Source organism: Talaromyces rugulosus, chromosome I, assembly GCF_013368755.1.
Source record: "Talaromyces rugulosus chromosome I, complete sequence".
In the NCBI taxonomy this organism is placed as follows: domain Eukaryota; kingdom Fungi; phylum Ascomycota; class Eurotiomycetes; order Eurotiales; family Trichocomaceae; genus Talaromyces; species Talaromyces rugulosus.
This window is the reverse complement of record NC_049561.1, coordinates 3,392,228-3,409,615: the sequence shown is the minus strand read 5'-3', so window position 1 is coordinate 3,409,615 and position 17,388 is coordinate 3,392,228. Positions and strand designations below refer to the sequence as shown.

The following is a 17,388-nucleotide window of genomic DNA, read 5'->3' as shown; positions in this document are numbered from 1 at the left end:
ACCGAGGAATCGAGGTAGATGGACAACGGCATTGCTGTTGATGCGAGAAATTGCAACTATGTGTAGATTTTTTGGCTTTACCGTAAATGGTTAGCCGGTTTTGTAGCTTCCGTCTATATATCCAAGCTGCTCGCTGCCAAATCTATATTATTTGAGTAGCATTCCTAACTATTTTTCAAGATGGGCGAGTTCCTAGGATTTTGTATCTCTACAGATCGGCTGACTCCCGATATCAAGTCTCCTACGTTTTCCCGACAGCTAAAGTTGAAGCGATTTGAACATAATGGTGAGTTTGAGGATCTTGAATACTATGATCGTGGGGATCAAGGGATCATTTTCAAATTTACTGTTAATGGGCAGAATTTATGTTTTAAACTCGTAGGTTTTTTCTTTTTCTTTTTCTTTTCGATTCTGGTGCTTTCACTGACTCCAAATAGTTTCTTAACTGGGAAGATCAAGCTATACCCTGGCTTAGTCTGGATGCACAAAGACCAAAATGCCCTTTTGCCAACGAGTACCGTGCGTTTTCTCGACTTTATAATCTCGGGTACGACGGATTATGGGCTGTCAAGTGCTACGGATGGATGGAGTTGACAGATTCCCAATTCAAGCAATATAGCCGATTGACGGATTTAAAACATTGCTCTCAGTTAGCAATTATGAAAGATTTCGTCGCCGAACAAACTCGCTGTAAAGACACTCTTAAGATTTACAAAAAGTTTAATATTACAAAAAAAGCTGAAATTTTACCAGATATCATTTATCAAAGAAATTACAAGAGACAACTCATTGTCAATCTTGGCTCAATCCAGACATCTCCTTTTTATAAACAACAGGAATTTGATCATTTTTACGAAGGTTGTAATCAGATAGTTGCAAATTGGTGGAAACCCTCAACCTGTCCACAACCACCAGGAACTATTTCTCATCTCACACCCACTTGAAAGTGTCAATGCCTGTCCAAGTCACTATATACCACCTTTTGTCACCGCTACTGCGTAGTCGAGGCTGATCTATTCTCAGATGTCCCCCATCTTTTAGAGTCAATATGTATCCTTCTTTCTTGTCGTTTCGAATCTCTTTCACGTCTTCAATGAAAATTTCCTGTTTAGCGATTGAGGAATGCTCTTGTGTATCAAATATGATTACATTTTTTTGGTACCTTTTGTCGAAGCAAACCGGTGGATGCGTGAACGTATCCTTTCGATGTTTCCATCCAGCTATCTAGTGGTGGATATCCACTTTTAACTGATTTCGAAGTTGATGGAACTGAAGTGAGCATGAGAATCCAGAATAAGGCAAGCTTAATAGTCATCTTTTCACCGTTACGAGACCATGGTATAGAGTGATATTGTATTGGTCCATACTTGGTGTCTAAGTGAGTCTTCTGATACTCTGATACTGAAAGTTGGCTTATTCTAGAATTGATAGATAATAATTAAGATATTTCTAAGATACATTAACTCTGGGATATGATTGGCCTATGATATATAACTCTGTGGCTGCACTCTTTTACTAAATCTGTGTCGATTTTCTCTATCTTAATCTGATAGACCATGAGTTCTTGGTCTGTAAGAATAAAACCATATCTTGTCTTACACAAGATCCTGTTGTATATCTGGCTTTGTTGCCATACTTATTTGTAGTTAATATCACAGCTCTTCTATAATATCCATTTAATGGTAACTTTCGTCTCACTAGGGTATAGATTGATATAATATCTATTATTATGTTCTTTGATTGAAGGTCGAATTGCAGCCTAATCTGGATAAAAATAGAAATCGGTTCCTTGATGGCGCGTTGCAAATCCGCTGTCTTAGATTTCTATTGGATCCTCTGTATCGTCATAGAGCAGTTCATAGGCTGTAGCTATAGCTGTGTTTACTTAGGCATTAATCGACCATGTAAATAGCAACTTTAAGCTATCCTTGTCCTAAATTTCTCGGTCTAACTCAGTTAATGCCGGCGAAATCGGTGGCAAGTACTCTTTGGGGACTTCTGTATCTAATATATGTCTATAGCACGACATCAAGGTTTTAATGTTGAACTCTTTCCAATCATCCCACCCTGTCACCTGTGTCCAATATTGGTTGATAGTAACTATACTAGGTTTGCAAAACGACGCAACCTCGGGGTTGGGTGATTAGAGATATTGAAGTAATGTAGTCGACATCGTTTTAATGGGGTTTTAAGTCAAAGAGAAAAAATATCAGTATAAGATGGTCTTATAGGACTCCGATGGCATAATAAATGAGGAGGAGGTGAAATTATAAGTTAGGACTCGCCCACACTATTTAAAACTAGAACAAGTGGTGTGATACAGCTACACTAATGACTAGCTAATTGAGATCCTGGTCACCATCAGCTTATTGATCCTGAGTAGCTAGTTTGTTCAAACAACAAATAATTTATTTAAATGGAAACAAAATTGAAAGTATGTAGGTTGAAATGACAATAAACATAGTCTTACAGCATTTACATTACTTTAATACTACAGTTAATTCAAAGAGTGCTATTTCCCTTCAATAGTTACAAGTATTAGCATTCCAACCAACCAATAATTTCTTTTACATACAGAAATAAGGCTTTGAGGAAAATTTTCTCTCTTAATACAATGAGAACAATCCTCATAGGCCATAATTACCCTTGTAGGTTGGTAACTTGCTTCTCTAGCTCTAGTTCTTCACTAAGCTGGGCCACCCACGACTTGAAAGAGTCAAAGGCTGGGGAGGGAATGATTGTATGCCTTGTTAAAGATGGGGTGGTCAAGCTGCTCAAGCCGACTTTTTCAAGCCAACTCTATAGATACATAGTAGCTAGGCCAACGGGATCATTGCGTAGATGAAAGGCTAGGTATTCTCTAAATAAGTGGTAGTAAGTGATTTAAATAATACTACCTAGTTCTAGCTAATCCTCTCTCTGCCTAAATCCCTTCCAAGGTTATTATAATTTACTCTGTAGTAAATCCTACTTATCTTTATCCCTATATATTGGCGTCTGGGTATCGTTGTTAAATTTAGCATTGCTGATCCTGAAGTAAGCGTTGATCTCTATCTCTCTGTCTATAACCTGCTCTCTTGTGTAGAACGATATTTGATGATTTCAATGGCATCATTGGGGCAACTTTGGATAGGATAATTATACACGTTGTGGTCTGCGTCACTTTGGACTATAATTAGAACCTAAGCTTCGTGCTAAGGAGATCTATTTTGCTGGAGTCATGGATTCCTATCCTATAATAAGTTCTAAATCCAAGAAAGGAACCAAGACCAGCAATTCACATGCGTATTCGTTAACTGCTTTGCCTTTTGGGGCGGTGGATGGACGGATTAAATCCATTGATGAGCCAATTGCAAATCATTTGGTTTTGTAATGAGATCCTTTAATAAATATTTCCCAGATTTAGTCTTGAAAATGGAGGATGATCCATCTTTGAGTAATGATGATGATGATTCTGATGGGCGTGTAAAAGAGTCAAACACAACACCTGTAATTGGGTCATCAAAAGCAAGGTATGGTGTTGGAGCTGGCGTCTGTTCTATATAATCGTGAAGAGCTTTCAGGCCCTCCTCAATCTCTCGGAACTGCTCAGCACTGACTAACATTGTGATCTGACAATCCTTATGTGAGACTGAGGCAACAGTCACTGGTCTCTGCTTCATGCGCTTCGGGCTGATGTATGCTGTATTGATGCTTAATGCAGGATCCTTAGATTTAGGAATGTATTTTCTCTGCTACCAGCTGCAAGACATAATACTGGTATGTGGTCAAAGCGATACTTCATTGGGGTGATATAGAAGCAACCAGCTGTAATCACAAGGCTGGTATATCTTATTATATCTCTACATCAGACAATGGGTATGCACATACTATATACCGGTTGCATTGGAGAATCTGATATGAGTGATAAAAACATTATATAAGAAAAAAATAATATGAGGTTTGACGAAATAATTATTGAAGTGGGGTCCAATAGGAGGGGTGAAACCGTGAATGCAAGCTCCTCACGTGCGCAAAGGCCTCGTGACTTGCCAAGAAATCATTATCTACCATAACCGAAAACTTTTGGGGGGAGTTAATGTTGCGAGTCCTTGCATCGCGATTACTAGGACACTCTAGACAACCCTTCGGGACAGCTAGTTTGCGCTTCCCAGACCGTTGAGGAACCAGCTTCGCCCAATAAAAACACTCAACAAGCGGAGGAACTGTGTAATATTGGTGCTCGCCCACGAGAAAGACGTGGGTAGGAAGTTTCTATTATGCAAATGATTTTTTTTGGGGCGAATGCTATTATTAATACAGCACACCACTCTTTTTGCTATTGAGGATGCCGCAGACCTCCTGGCAATATTGATTAAGCTATTTCATCTTTACACCCACAAATAAAAACATTTTAGGACACCATGCGGAAACATATATGGATTAATTTATTTCCTTCGGATTTTCTTAAAAAAAAATCATCCCAATTTTACCTCCTATATTCTGCGCTTACTCAGTTCAGGGCTGGTTATTGTATCTTCCCCCCCTACTTATTGGAAATTGTAGTTGCGCTCTTATCCCGTCTCTACTTCTAGTTTCCTCTATCTCTATCCAGTTTGATCTGATCAGCTATGGGGCTGATTTTATCTTCTGTTTTATTATTTGGTGAATTTATTTATCTTTTCTGTTCTCTGTGTTTCTAACCTCTACTAGACTATTTGTTTACTTAAAAAACTTTCCCTTTTGAACCATCTTCTATCTTCTATGGTATCTTCTGTCCGTCTGATTCCTCTCTCTAAGAAAGAGACTGACTCTAATACTCCCTTGGTAGGCTCTAAGGCTGATGGCGGCTTAGGATATTCCTTCAGACACAACTCCTTAGTCATACATTCGCTATTCATGGCTAAGAAGTCTGTGGTTTTCGCATTCAGTTCCAGTCATATTCTTCCTGAAAGTAGCTGGCATATTATTTTCCTGGTTTTTCAACCCACTGCGTCTATCTTTAGATATCCTTGCCTATCATAGATTTAAGGTCAGTCTCGTAGTAGCCTCGTCAGTGAAGCATATACAGTTGACGGCGAGACTATTCCTACTTATCCCGACTTGTATGTAGCAGGACTTGTGATTCTAGCTTATTAATTGCGCCAAGATCCCCAAGTTAACAAAAGCGAAATGGCGATAAATGGTTACACTAATCCATCATCAGAAGTACAGCGCTAATTAGGGCTAATTATAGGCTATTTCCTAATCGGGCAAGCTGCCGCGTACCTGGTTGGCCGGCATAAGGACAAGCACCGCCTAGCGTAGTATACAACCAAGCCATAACAATTTAAACAAAGATTACTGTTTGCTGGATTTAAATACGAACCCCGCAGGGCTTGCAGGCTAGCTCAAAGCGTCGTCATCACCTCAAGTCATTTTTACGCGGCGTGGTACTGTTAAAGTGCCCAGACAGCGGGCTCAGGCAGCGCTCAGACGGCGAACCGGAGAACCGCTGGTTGAGTACATAATATTGATTGATCGATACCGTGGATATCGGAATATTTTCATACCAATTACGACTGGCCAGAATAGGATTTTTTAACCTAGTGGGTGCACCGCCAGAAGTGGCAAACTAACTAGGCGTGCCGGACAGGCCGAAATAGCCGACTTGCATAGAATGTCACTCTGTTTTTTCTCCCTTTTTGTCTCTTTCTTCTTTGTATATACTACTAGTACTGGTGATGGGACGGACGAGTGTAATTCCTCATTTTGAAAATATATGCATATACGGGACGTATCATTATTTATAAAAGTGTAATTCATTCTCCGTGAGCAACATGGGATGCAATTAATCAAACCCCGCTGCGCCTCAACGCCCGCCTTATTAGCCCGAACAGCGGAACTAAATTACTACTACCACAAGCACAGGCGAGGCTCGAGCAGTTTGGTGGCTAGCCTCTTCTGCTCGGCTTATCCTCCTCGTCTTCCATTTTGCCTCTTTTCCTCTCTCTTTTCTCTCGGTGGCACGAGACCATTTGATCTTTTCCGGGAATCCCTGCTATATAACCCACTACATTCGTTCCTTGTATTCAGTCTTTGTTACATACACACACACACACACCTGTAACCCACATTCGTTTCTCCTCTCTCTCCCTGCATTCGCTATAATCTCCTGTCGTGTAATCTTCGCCAAAATGCGCTTCTTCGCTCTCGCCACCGGTCTCTTTGCCGCCCTCGCAGCAGCAGCATCAACCCCAAACGCCTTCATCCAGCCCATCTCCGGCGCATCTTTCACGGCCGGCAAGACCAGCACGCTGCAATGGTCGCCAAGCACCTCTGGCACTGTGAGCCTGCGCTTGCAATGGGGTGCCCTAACCACTGCCACTGAGGGTATTGCTATTGCCTGTACGTTTCCCTTTTTCCGTTCCCCCAACACTCCCCCCCGCTGATATATAAGAATAGCATCTATCGACAACTCCGGCACTTTTAGCTGGTCCGTCCCCGCGGATATCCCCGAGGAAGCAGACTACTTTATTCGCATTGCCAGCGACGCCGACACCAGCGAGGTGAATTACTCCGCGCGCTTTACGATTTCCGGTGTCACTGGCGTTGCCTCTACGACCGATGCCTCGTCGGTGATTGCGAGCGCTACAACCAGCTTTTCCAGTGCCGCGTCGACGACGACAACATTGGTTACGTCGACTTCGCCCTCGACGACTTTTACCAGCACTACTAAAACTAGCACCACCAGCAGCAGCCCTACGTCAACCCCGGCGAGCACGTCTCCAACCAGCCTTAAAACAACTGCTACCCCGTCTCCCACCGCCGCCAGCACAACTCCGGCCAGCAGCTCCCCGGCTGTCTCTACTACTGCTACAACCACTTCGCCGTCTGCGGCTGCGACGACCAGTGTGCCGAATCTCAATGGTGGAGAGAGCGTCAAAGTGCCTGGATTGTTGTTGGGTGTTGTTGGCCTTGGTGCGTTTGTGATGCTGTAATTTCTCTTCTTTTAAGTGTATATTTTTTTTTTCTCGTTTTATCTACATGTAATGTAAAATGTAATAATGGTTGTTATTGGTTGATGTATGGTGTATTACATATAGTTGTATAATGATACCTTTCATTTCAAACATTAATGACTGGTGTAAAAGGATAATGAGACGTATGTATTATATGTAGTATTTATAATAAATTTCAACGTCAAAGCGATAAATCTTATATCGACAAAACAGCTCGCGAAATATACTGATTAAATGATAGTAAAAAAAAGCCAAAAAAACACCCTACCCATGAAAAAGAATTCACTTTTGGACCCATGCTACTCTCCCGAACTCATTTCCGTCGACGCTCTTCGCGACCCTCTCTGTGACACACCACCAACTAGCACCCGCGAGTCTTGAACTTCGACATCCATCTGCCCGTCCTTTTCGTCTTCCTCGGCCATGGAATACGTATACAGCCGGTTGAACGCCGAGTCTGTGGAGAGTAGTGTGTAAGGGTCTTCGAATTCAATCAGTTGGCCGCCGTCTAGCATGGCGACTTTGTCAAAGTCTAGGATTGTGTCGAGCTTGTGTGCGACTGCTATGATTGTGTGGTTGCTGAATTTTTCGCGGATTACGCGTTGCATGATCTCGTCTGTTTTGCCGTCGACGCTGCATTGCCGTTAGAAAAGAATTCACAAGACAGTCCCCCGGAAAAAAAAAGAAAACTTACTTGCTAGTAGCTTCATCCAAAATGAGAATACTGCTATGTCGCAGCATCGCTCGCGCGAGGCAGAATAGCTGCTTCTGCCCTTGCGACAGGTGAATATCCTCTATATCAGCGTCTATCCCACCCTTTTCCTCCACCGTAGGGAGAAGCTGAACACTTCGCAGCGCATTTCGAATGTCGTCATCTGTCGCTGTGCCATTCGGGTCTGCATTTAGTCTGACAGTGCCCTTGATCAGAAACGGGTCTTGGGCGACACCCGTGATGCGAGATCGGATTTCTTCTCGGGGAATAGTGCTCAAATCAATACCATCGATACTGATGCTCCCACTAGAGAGTTCGATCATTCGGAAAATAGCGAGGACCAAGGAACTCTTGCCACTACGAACATGATCAGTAACGAACAAGAAATTCTGACTTTACAACTTACCTCCCAGTACGTCCACATATACCAATCTTCTCTCCGCAGCGGATTGAAATGCTAATGTCTCTGAGGATCGGCTCATCAGGTCTACCCAAGTCATTAGCATTATCTCGAAAACAACTCTGTTTCAAAACTAACCTGTATCCCGCAGAAACCGACTCAAACTCAATCGCTCCCTGGCTCGGCCATGCTGGTGGTACCGGCCTCGTCTCGTCAGGCCCATCTTCTGACTTTACCGTTTCGTTAAAAATCTTGACGCGCGCAATTGACCCAATGTGTGTTTCCAACGTCGTCCAAAATGTGATGAGCATTTTGATGCTCTGGCTGAATTGGATAATGTTGAAGAGCGCGACTCCCACGTAGCCAGCGCTGATTGATCCGCGCAGCTCAACCACGAGAATAATGAGTATTGTTGCAATGCCCGCAACCACCAGGTCGAGCACAAGCGTTAGCCATCGTTGTACAGCAAAGAGGAGATAAAATGGTCGCTGGGAGCGTTCAAGAAGGACCCGGCTTTTCTGCTCCATGGCCTTTTCCCAGCCGAATGCGCGTATCGTGACCAGACCGCTTAGGCATTCAGTAAATTGAGAATAAAGAGGGGCTTTGGCCTCGAGGTCCATATAACGGAGCTGGCGGGAGGTGCGAAGATAAAATTTTTGAATGAAATATAGCGCAATAATCACAATAGGAAATGAAATTGCCGTGTATGGCGAAGCGACTCCGATCAGCGTTGTCTGTGCAATACATAGCATAAAGGCTGATTGTGTTAGTATGATTCGATAACTAAAACTGATACAACTTACTAGCAAATGCATTGAGCGCGGCTACTGGCAATTCCATATCAATCAACTGCAAGTCTTGGCTGAACCGGTTAAGTGTCACTCCAGTATCAGTAGAAGCAAAGAATGACGTTGGCGCGCTGTGACAAAATTTAGCCTCGATGCTAGCTTGACAATTTGCTTTCAAACATACCTTAGAACAGTGTTGAGGAGTGTGAAATGAAACTTTTCCCCAGTCTTGGGAACCATAGTAATAATGAGTTGCCTACAACCGTTAGCCTTGTCAATGGTTGTGTTGAAAGCAATACATACCAACAGCTGATGCATAGAGTGATGAGGGCAACAGCGCCCAGCATCACATACATGCCCATGTAGTATCCCGATTTCTCATAAGGGTGCTGTACATTCGAAGCTGCCCACCACTTGACCCAGATACCTAAACAGACCATTAGCATCACCCAATTTCAAGTTCAAGGCTTGATATTGAAAACACTCACTTGGAAAAGAAATACAAAACACAAAGGCTGATATACAAATGGCAAATATCAAGATTGAAATCCACCCAACAGACGAAAAGTAATATCTATAAATGGTAAAATCTCCAGTTGCTCTGTTGGCTTCGGCCTCGAGATCGTCATCCGTCTGGAAGACCAGTTCATCCGTGGGGCCAGATGCTGACAAGCCAGACTTTTGATAAACACGGTCATCTGGAATATGGTTCCAATCTGGATGGGGTAAGTTAAAGCTGGATACGTAACCTCCAGTTGAGGCCAGAGATTCAAAATGGCCTTGCTCCGTGATCGCACCCTTTTCATTCATAACGAAAACCTGATCAGTGTATGGAAGACGTTTGGCTAAAAGAATAAAAGTGAGTATGCTTCAACTAAACCGAAAACGAGGTTCTTACCGGACGAAGAGGTGATCAAAACAGTCACCCGCATCTCTCTCCAAATGCCTGACTTGCCCATCAAGCTGTGAAATATGTGGTTCTCAGTAGACGTGTCAAGGCCACTGAACGAGTCGTCTAGAAGGACAAGCTTTTTCTTTGCATAAACCGCTCTAGCTAATGCCTATGGAATGTAAATTAGTATAAACTCAAGATAAAACCTCATTTTACTCACTATTCGCTGGCCTTGACCTGTGCTAAGAGCAACACCTTTGCTGCCGATCATGGTCTGGTCGCCTCGAGGTAATTGTCGTAGATCTTCATACAACGCACATGCTTGTAGAACAGTATCATACCATTGTTCATCCAAGGGGCTAGAAGCGAGGATACTATTTTTGATCGTATCGTTCATGTGCCATGCGGTTTGATCACAATAAGCAATCTGTTCGGTTGCAATGTATATTGAACCGCGCGTAGAAGGAACCTCGCCGAGTATGGCTTTGAGCAAGGTAGATTTACCACAGCCTACTGGGCCGACAACCATGCTGATTTTGCTTTCCGGGATGGCCATATTGATAGATGTGAGGAGCGGGTCGCCGTTTGGATCCCAGCTAAACTCGGCATCGTGAACAATGATCATGTCTCCTGTTGGAGGGGTATCAGATCGAGGAGGCGTTCCAGTAGCACTGTTCCTCAGCGTATCAGAGTCACTCATAACCATGCTCGACTTTTCGGATAGATTCCGCACTGCACCACCACCTTTGACGAGTTCTTCCGAGGAAGTCTGAGGTGAGGAGGAGATGAGACGCTTGTTAATAAGTGTGTCTTTCTCAAGAAATTCTTGGATTCTCGTAAATGATCCAATCGAACCGGCAAATGCAGAGAGGGACATCACAAGGGTGGTGATCGGGTCGGTCATCAGCGCGAAAATAGACAGTGCGGTGTACACTCGAGCCGTATTAAGCGCAACGTCGTCACCCCTGTTGTGCGCCAGCGTTACAAACGCTGCAAAGGTGATGATTGGGGCAAATATCTGAGACAAATACGCTGTCCTTTGTTAGAATTGCAAGCTATTGGACAGAACGCATACTTACCCAAGGCCATGTTCCAGATCAAAAGACGTCTGAATCCTTTGGAGATATCCAATTCATTGAGCCGAAGCCCATGAATGCTTTTGAACAAGACGCTTTTCAACCCTGTCATTTTGATGCCCTTCATAGACCCAAGCATCGCTGTCGTTGCTGAAATTCGTTGTTCAATTGCATTGAGCCACAGAGCCTGTCGAGAAATGACGATTCCCAAGACAGTGATAGAAGCAACCAGAGAAGCTGATATTATTAGCACATTTATATAAGTCTCTAGAATGGGAAAGAAAATACCAATAGCGACAGCAACTGGAATCAAACATGATATTCCAAGCTGTGCTTCCAGGAGGACAATTGCCACCGCGATTTCGATTAAATTTGCCCACATTTCATGCATCGTTTGCCAACCCTGAACAATTCGCTCAATATCTGCACTCATCAAAGTCAAAGAAGAAGCAGGGTCTACATCTCGCACGCTCAGATCTGTTGTTTTTCGAGTAAGCATGGAAATAAGACCGCCGCGGACCATTGTAATTGTACGGTAGGCGTTATGTTGATATTGACCCATGGCAATCTGCTAATCATTAGTTTTCTTGACTAAAAAAATTCTCTACTAGAAAAATTACCGCTGATCCCACATAGACAATGATATACGCGCCAATGAGCCCATAGCCAACATGGGTGGTCCAAGGGGTGACATCGTCAACGGACAGATACACGGCGCGGTTGATGAGTAGAGGCTGGCTAAAATTCAGAGCAATGAGACACGCCCGTGGCGGTATGACAGCTAAAATATGCCACTTCAAGACCGAAAAAGACAGTAAAAATAGCGAGTGTGGCGATTTCTTAGTGACTAAGGAGTGTTAGTGATTTTCATTATTCCGGCCCAGAGACGTGGAAATATCAAACCTTTACTCCAAGCCTCTTCCATTTTGGCATGAACTCGCTCAGAGAGCATATCTTTGTCAACCACAAAAAGCTGATCTAAGCGGAGCAAAGACGAGAACCCCTTTACAAAAAGAGAATTCAGCCACCAGAAAAAGCTGCGATTGTATGTGCTGGCAGTCGCCTCTGGCGGGTAGTCCTTGTAGTTGGGGCGCAGTATCCATGTTTTCTCGAGTGCTTCCAGTAAGACGAGAGCGGTCTTTAAACCAACAGAAATGCTAAATAAAACGGCGATTGTGTGGCCATATGCGCTTGGGTCGCGTAACCACAGCGTCCGACATCTTGCGATATCAAAAAGTAAGGTGAGAAAAAGGTACACATTGAGCAGGAACGAGGGCCTGACGGAGCGGGTATGCTCGTAGTAAGATAGTAGACAAAAGAGAGCTGTTGCGCCGAAGGAAATAGCTTGCACAGGAATCGAGGCGTTTGTCCTTTCAGAGGTCGGTAAGGTCCATAATGCTACCAAAGCAAGCTGAGCGGCTCCAAGCCCAGCATAGGCCGTCTAGGTGAAAAAGAAATTAGTCTCGACTTGGGACGAGAAAAGTTCGGACCAACATACAATTTTCAAAGGAAGCAAAAAACTGTCGACGACCTTCTTAGGTCTCTTGAGGAGATGCCAAATCCGGGGCGGCGCCAACAGCACCAGGAGACCCACGGGCAATGCTGCTAGAATGGTTTCCTCGAACAAGAGAGTGAAATCAAAAGCCCCGCGACAACCCTGAGCATAGTAGTGAAATGTATTGTCAATCTGCTCGCACGAGAGAGTGGTGGAATTGGAAGCCATCGTGCCTGCACACTCTCTACAAGACAATTGCACGACGGTCTAGCAACATGGAGGATGGGTTGACAATGGACAATCGAGTCGGACTTTTTTTTTTGGGTTGCTTTTTTTGTTTAGTCACCTCCTATCTATCCACAGCGATGAACATTGAAATGGAGACACTACCACAGGGCGGGTCGGTCGAACGGTTTTGAGCTATGCAAAGTATCGGATCATCTGACTCTGGCTTATGGCTATTGGAGGCAGTGCTTCTCGCCAAGGCGTACGAGTCACGACAACGCGAGGTCCCCAGCTGTGCAGGACCAGAGTTCGTTCTAGCTGGGGGCTCGCGATCTGACAGTGGCGAAACTTGACAGAGCGAGTTCTGCATGTCTTGCAAATCGAGAGCCGAAAATAACTCACTAGCCAGCACGGGACAAAGTCTCTCAAGCTGCTTGCGCGCGGCAGGGCGGTGGGTGGAGGAGGATCGGAGATTGGGGCAGGGATTGAAGCCATAGAGTCGGACATCTGGCAGGTGGGCCCGCCTACCCGGTCCGGAGGCTGTCCGGCTAGCCACGCATGCTTGTCTCTCTGGCCCAACCCAATAATACATTTATACGAGACAAGTCGAGGCGAGCCTAGGAAGTATTCCAGCTGCTACTTGCCCTTTCCGTAAGAAACTAGTGCGTCTACACCTCGTGGCCCAGCGTTGATAGGGTCCGAACGCGGCTCAACCAGAGCTGGCGGACTCTGGACTGGGCAAACCAGGAACAGGGAACACCAACCAAGCCTGTGCATCGGACCACATCGAATACGGGAAGCCTTTACTATGGGGCGGATATTACCGACCTGGGAACGAGATACCTTCTGACATGACGCTTGCAACTGACCTTTCCCTAACAGTCACGCATGGCGCTTTAAGCCGGGATACTGATGCGAAAATGGGGGTGAAAAGAGAGAGAGGGGAAGAAAAAAAAGAGGGAAAGGCTAATTGTAGCAGCGTCAGCTGGAAGCACGCAAGAAGCAAGGCTCGACAGCCAGCGACACATAGGCCAGACCGTCACTGCCAGCAGATTCAGGCATGTGGCCACCAGGAATTGCCCGATTAGGAAAGAGATGTCTCAAAAGGGACGTTTCTGGAGAACGGCGACCTGGCTCGGCCCAAATGTACGTATTCCTTTCTTTTTTTTGTTGTTTTTGCCATGTCGATTCGTTCTTTTATTTGCAATGTCTCTCCCGTGCAAAAACATTGGCCGGGTGTCAGCTTGGCCAGGTGTTACCTGCAGCTTGGAAAGGTGCAGAGTCTAGCCGGAGCTGGCGTGATCGGCAGTGGTACAAAATACAGAAGCAGACCAGTTACGTCCATCTCGCAGTAGGGCAGTGGGGCTCCGAGCAAGCGAGCGAGACCCTTTTCAGCATTGTTGTTCCTTTCCAGAACAAGTTCGAGTCGTCGTCGTGATTTTGGTTCTGCAGTGGCGTTTTCGTTAGGCAGGCAACAAGCTCGAACGACGAGCTGACGTTGGAACATGGAACAGACGCCGGGCGGGCGCGCCATCCCCGATCCGGACTAGCCGATGGGGCCTGCGTTGTGGGGCGGCGCCCAAAGGATGATCTCGAGTATATAACCATCACAACTATGATCACAAAATTGCCATCTATAATGCCCGTCGCTATAGCGGTCACTACACCCGACGAACTAATCACCTCTCGCCCCCCCAGCCCGCGATGTCATGCATGGCTTAATGTCCGATGGAGCACCGACTGGCCGGCTTTCTTTTCCTCGCCAAGGGGATATCTTATTTTACTCTGGATGTGTCAGGATTTGATTTTCCTTCTATTTTTGTTACGCGAGTCATTACGTAGCTTAGATCCACTGGATCTATTTGAAAAACAACATTCAGTATTATTGACCCGCTCAACTATTGAAAGTAATGCTATGCGGTTTGTCATGGAATTATGACCAATCATCAAGGGCTATGCAATCAAGCAGAGCCGTAGTATCCGAACCCCCTTTTCTTTTTCTTATCTATTTTTTCCCTCTCTATGTTTTTTTCCCTATTTTTTTTCCATTCGATTTTAATTTCCAAAGTCCCATTTCTAACAATTAGCCCATAAATTGGAACAAATAGTAATTAATTAGTCCAGAAAAGAACCCTTTTTCCGACCCACCGCGGCTGACGAAGTTGGTCTCGGATTATTCTGGGGCGGGTGGTTACACAACGGAGGAATAATCACCCTCTAATTATTTTTTTTGGAGTGTAGTACAGAGTACTACATCATGACACAACGTGATGCATTCTCGTCTTGTTTTTTTTTTGTTCCGTAATGTACTTTGTACGCGCATGATGGCGGCGATTCGTCATTGACCTTTTTTTTTTTTTTTTTTTTGGTGTCGAATGCGCATGGGCGGGACGGACCTACAGGTTGATGAATCTGATCATGTACGCGGTGCCTGAGTTCCACTGCGGCGGTCAGATGTTGTGCCATGGCCTGAGAAAATTGCCTGGGAAGAACGGTACATGAATGTCAAAGCGAAAGCGAGAAAAGGTAATGACGGCAGATGCGAGCTGGAGGTTGTTGGATACTCGTAATCTAATCAATAATAGTAACCATCATGCTAAGCACAATACGTACCGAGTACCAATCGCAATTATTACCATCATAATAATACTACTACTAATAGCAATAGTAATAGTAACAATAGTGGCTGCTCTGCTCTAGTTCGCGAACCAAGCCGCCGAGACGGCCTGGCGAGCCCTAACTCGGTGCCAGCCCACCAACTAAAAACAAAAAAAGGCCGGCAGCGAATCACACGCAGGGACGCCAGGGAGGCTTTTAGGCTTTTAGCAGTGCAGAATGACAGGCTAAAATGACGCCGGCTGCGCGGAACAATCCTCCCAGGACCCGATCCAGGCCATGTACTCGCCCCAAAGGGTCAGCGGCCAGGGGGGTTTTGCCAGCTTCGTTTGCATTAATATGGGTGCTATGGCCCCCTTTAGCAAGTAGGCATTGCGATCGCTTCGCCTCGATCGAACCAGTTCCGGCCACTAGGGTCTAGCTCCCGTCAGTCCCGGATCAGACAGATCCTTCAATGTTGATCCGAACATATTCATAAATTTCATTAGCGATATATAGACCGAGAGCACAGATGGGGAAGCCTGAGACTAGGATTAGCTAGTCCCTACCCTAGAGGGAATCTGCTTAAAAATTTTCCCGATATGACCACTCCTGTCAAAATGAATCCTCCGCCCTCGGCCGGATGAGAAATCTGATGTACGGAGTAGCTCAACCGAATTTGATCGGTTTTCCGGATTCCGAAGCGGTCAATCCAATCGCTCGCAATCGCGATCCGAGCGCGCATGTCGTGAGCAGACTAAGAAAAGTCGTTCTAGACAACAAACGCCTTTTGGCTCCTTACGCATTAGAAAGTGTAGCGAAAGCGCATTGCAGGGGGGGGGCGCCCATTTGTCATCCTTTGCATACCCTGTGCATAATAGTAATTGCCGTATAACACGCGCCCCAAAGGTCCCTTTGGGGCCTTTCGTATTGTCGGTCTAATCATAGATCAGTCTCGTGTCCTTTTTTAACCCAACACACATAAACACCCAATAACGAAACAACACACACCTGCCGATGACCGCTGAATAGTCATAACTCGTGATCCAACCGTTCAGCTGGTGCCGACGTGGCTGAGGCAAGGAGGTCGGATAAACAACCTAAATTTAGCCGTCCTGCACATGGGGGTTTTGCGGGGAGCAGAACCTTACGAAAGCTGAAGAACCCTGAAAAAGGCATCGTTCAACGCCACTATACACACTCTTTATACGACTTTTACGGAACATACTGTATAAATCCGAGTCGGGAAAGTTTATCCCGGTCGCTTATACAGAATATTCAGGCTTGGCGAGAAATAGTGAAAAATAGAAATAACCAAACGATATCGCCCCATAATCCGCACTAAAGAAAAAAAATATAACCCTGAGCCGCCAACGCCGAGCGACTATTGGCTCCATGTAGTGCTGGCTCCAGATTTCAAGATGATCTAGTTGGCCGATCAGCTACTTCAGTCAATCAGTAACTTGTCTAGTTAAACTTAAACCTGACAATAATCTGTCACGTCCTAGGTGACGTTTAATCGCTGATCGTCTCCGATCCACAGCCATGTCCTTACCCTCTTGCTTCGTATGAAGCTGAGCGACGAGAGACCATGTGTTATGTTAATTGTCAACTCGTTTTCCATATACGGGATCCGCAATACTGCGTCCACCGCTGAGGTGGTGCCACGAATGACGTTCTCCAGGTGGCACAATCGCCGCGTAAGATTTGTTTTCCTTTACTTTTTGCTAATCCCTGTATCCCTGTTCCGCTGGTAAGGTACGGAAATCGTCGGACTGAAAGGCTAGTATCGGGTTCTCGTATTTTCAAGACTAAAAATTTCCAGAAGAATGAATAACCCGCTCCGGATCAGATATGTACTAGTCTAGTACCCTGGTCGGAGCTTAGATATTGGTTGGATTGACAAATTGGGAGGTATGGGTCTGGACCAGCATGGAAAAAAGCTTTGGCTCACACCGACCAGGGGGTGCGCTCCACTCCGAAGCTTCTTGGCTTCATGCGGTTTCAAATAATCCGTACACGCGCATTCCGCTTTGCGTTGCTCATGACTCTGTCTCAAATCGGGAACATGGCCGACATGGAGGGCAGCCAGTGCAGTAATTATTAGTACGGAGTACGGGCATACAACGTAATAATAGTCTAGCTTAAACCGCTATAATCTTTTTTTTTAGAATGTCTCGTACTTTGGTGGCGTTGCTCGTAACGATCAGCCCCAACGTGCTTCT

General features: G+C 45.1%; 3 protein-coding genes across 3 annotated transcripts; 1 reads left to right on the top strand and 2 right to left on the bottom strand.

Moving 5' to 3' along the window:
• Positions 1-6,155: 6,155 nt before the first annotated feature.
• TRUGW13939_01111 (uncharacterized protein) lies at positions 6,156-6,959 on the top strand (the record flags this gene model as incomplete). Its single annotated transcript, XM_035484315.1, has 2 exons — positions 6,156-6,366; positions 6,424-6,959. The coding sequence occupies 2 exons, from the start codon at positions 6,156-6,158 to the stop codon at positions 6,957-6,959; spliced, it is 747 nt and encodes a 248-aa protein (XP_035340208.1).
• Positions 6,960-7,279: 320 nt separating this feature from the next.
• TRUGW13939_01110 (uncharacterized protein) lies at positions 7,280-12,571 on the bottom strand (the record flags this gene model as incomplete). The annotated part of the gene is made up of 15 exons (XM_035484314.1): positions 7,280-7,613; positions 7,675-8,049; positions 8,099-8,179; positions 8,231-8,849; positions 8,896-9,011; positions 9,065-9,136; positions 9,184-9,307; positions 9,369-9,725; positions 9,779-9,941; positions 9,993-10,804; positions 10,852-11,085; positions 11,137-11,416; positions 11,469-11,695; positions 11,752-12,289; positions 12,347-12,571. 15 exons carry the CDS (start codon positions 12,569-12,571, stop codon positions 7,280-7,282), a joined length of 4,557 nt encoding a protein of 1,518 aa, XP_035340207.1.
• A 121-nt stretch (positions 12,572-12,692) lies between these two features.
• Positions 12,693-13,075, bottom strand: TRUGW13939_01109 (uncharacterized protein; the record flags this gene model as incomplete). The annotated part of the gene is made up of 2 exons (XM_035484313.1): positions 12,693-12,974; positions 13,013-13,075. The coding sequence occupies 2 exons, from the start codon at positions 13,073-13,075 to the stop codon at positions 12,693-12,695; spliced, it is 345 nt and encodes a 114-aa protein (XP_035340206.1).
• Positions 13,076-17,388: the final 4,313 nt, after the last annotated feature.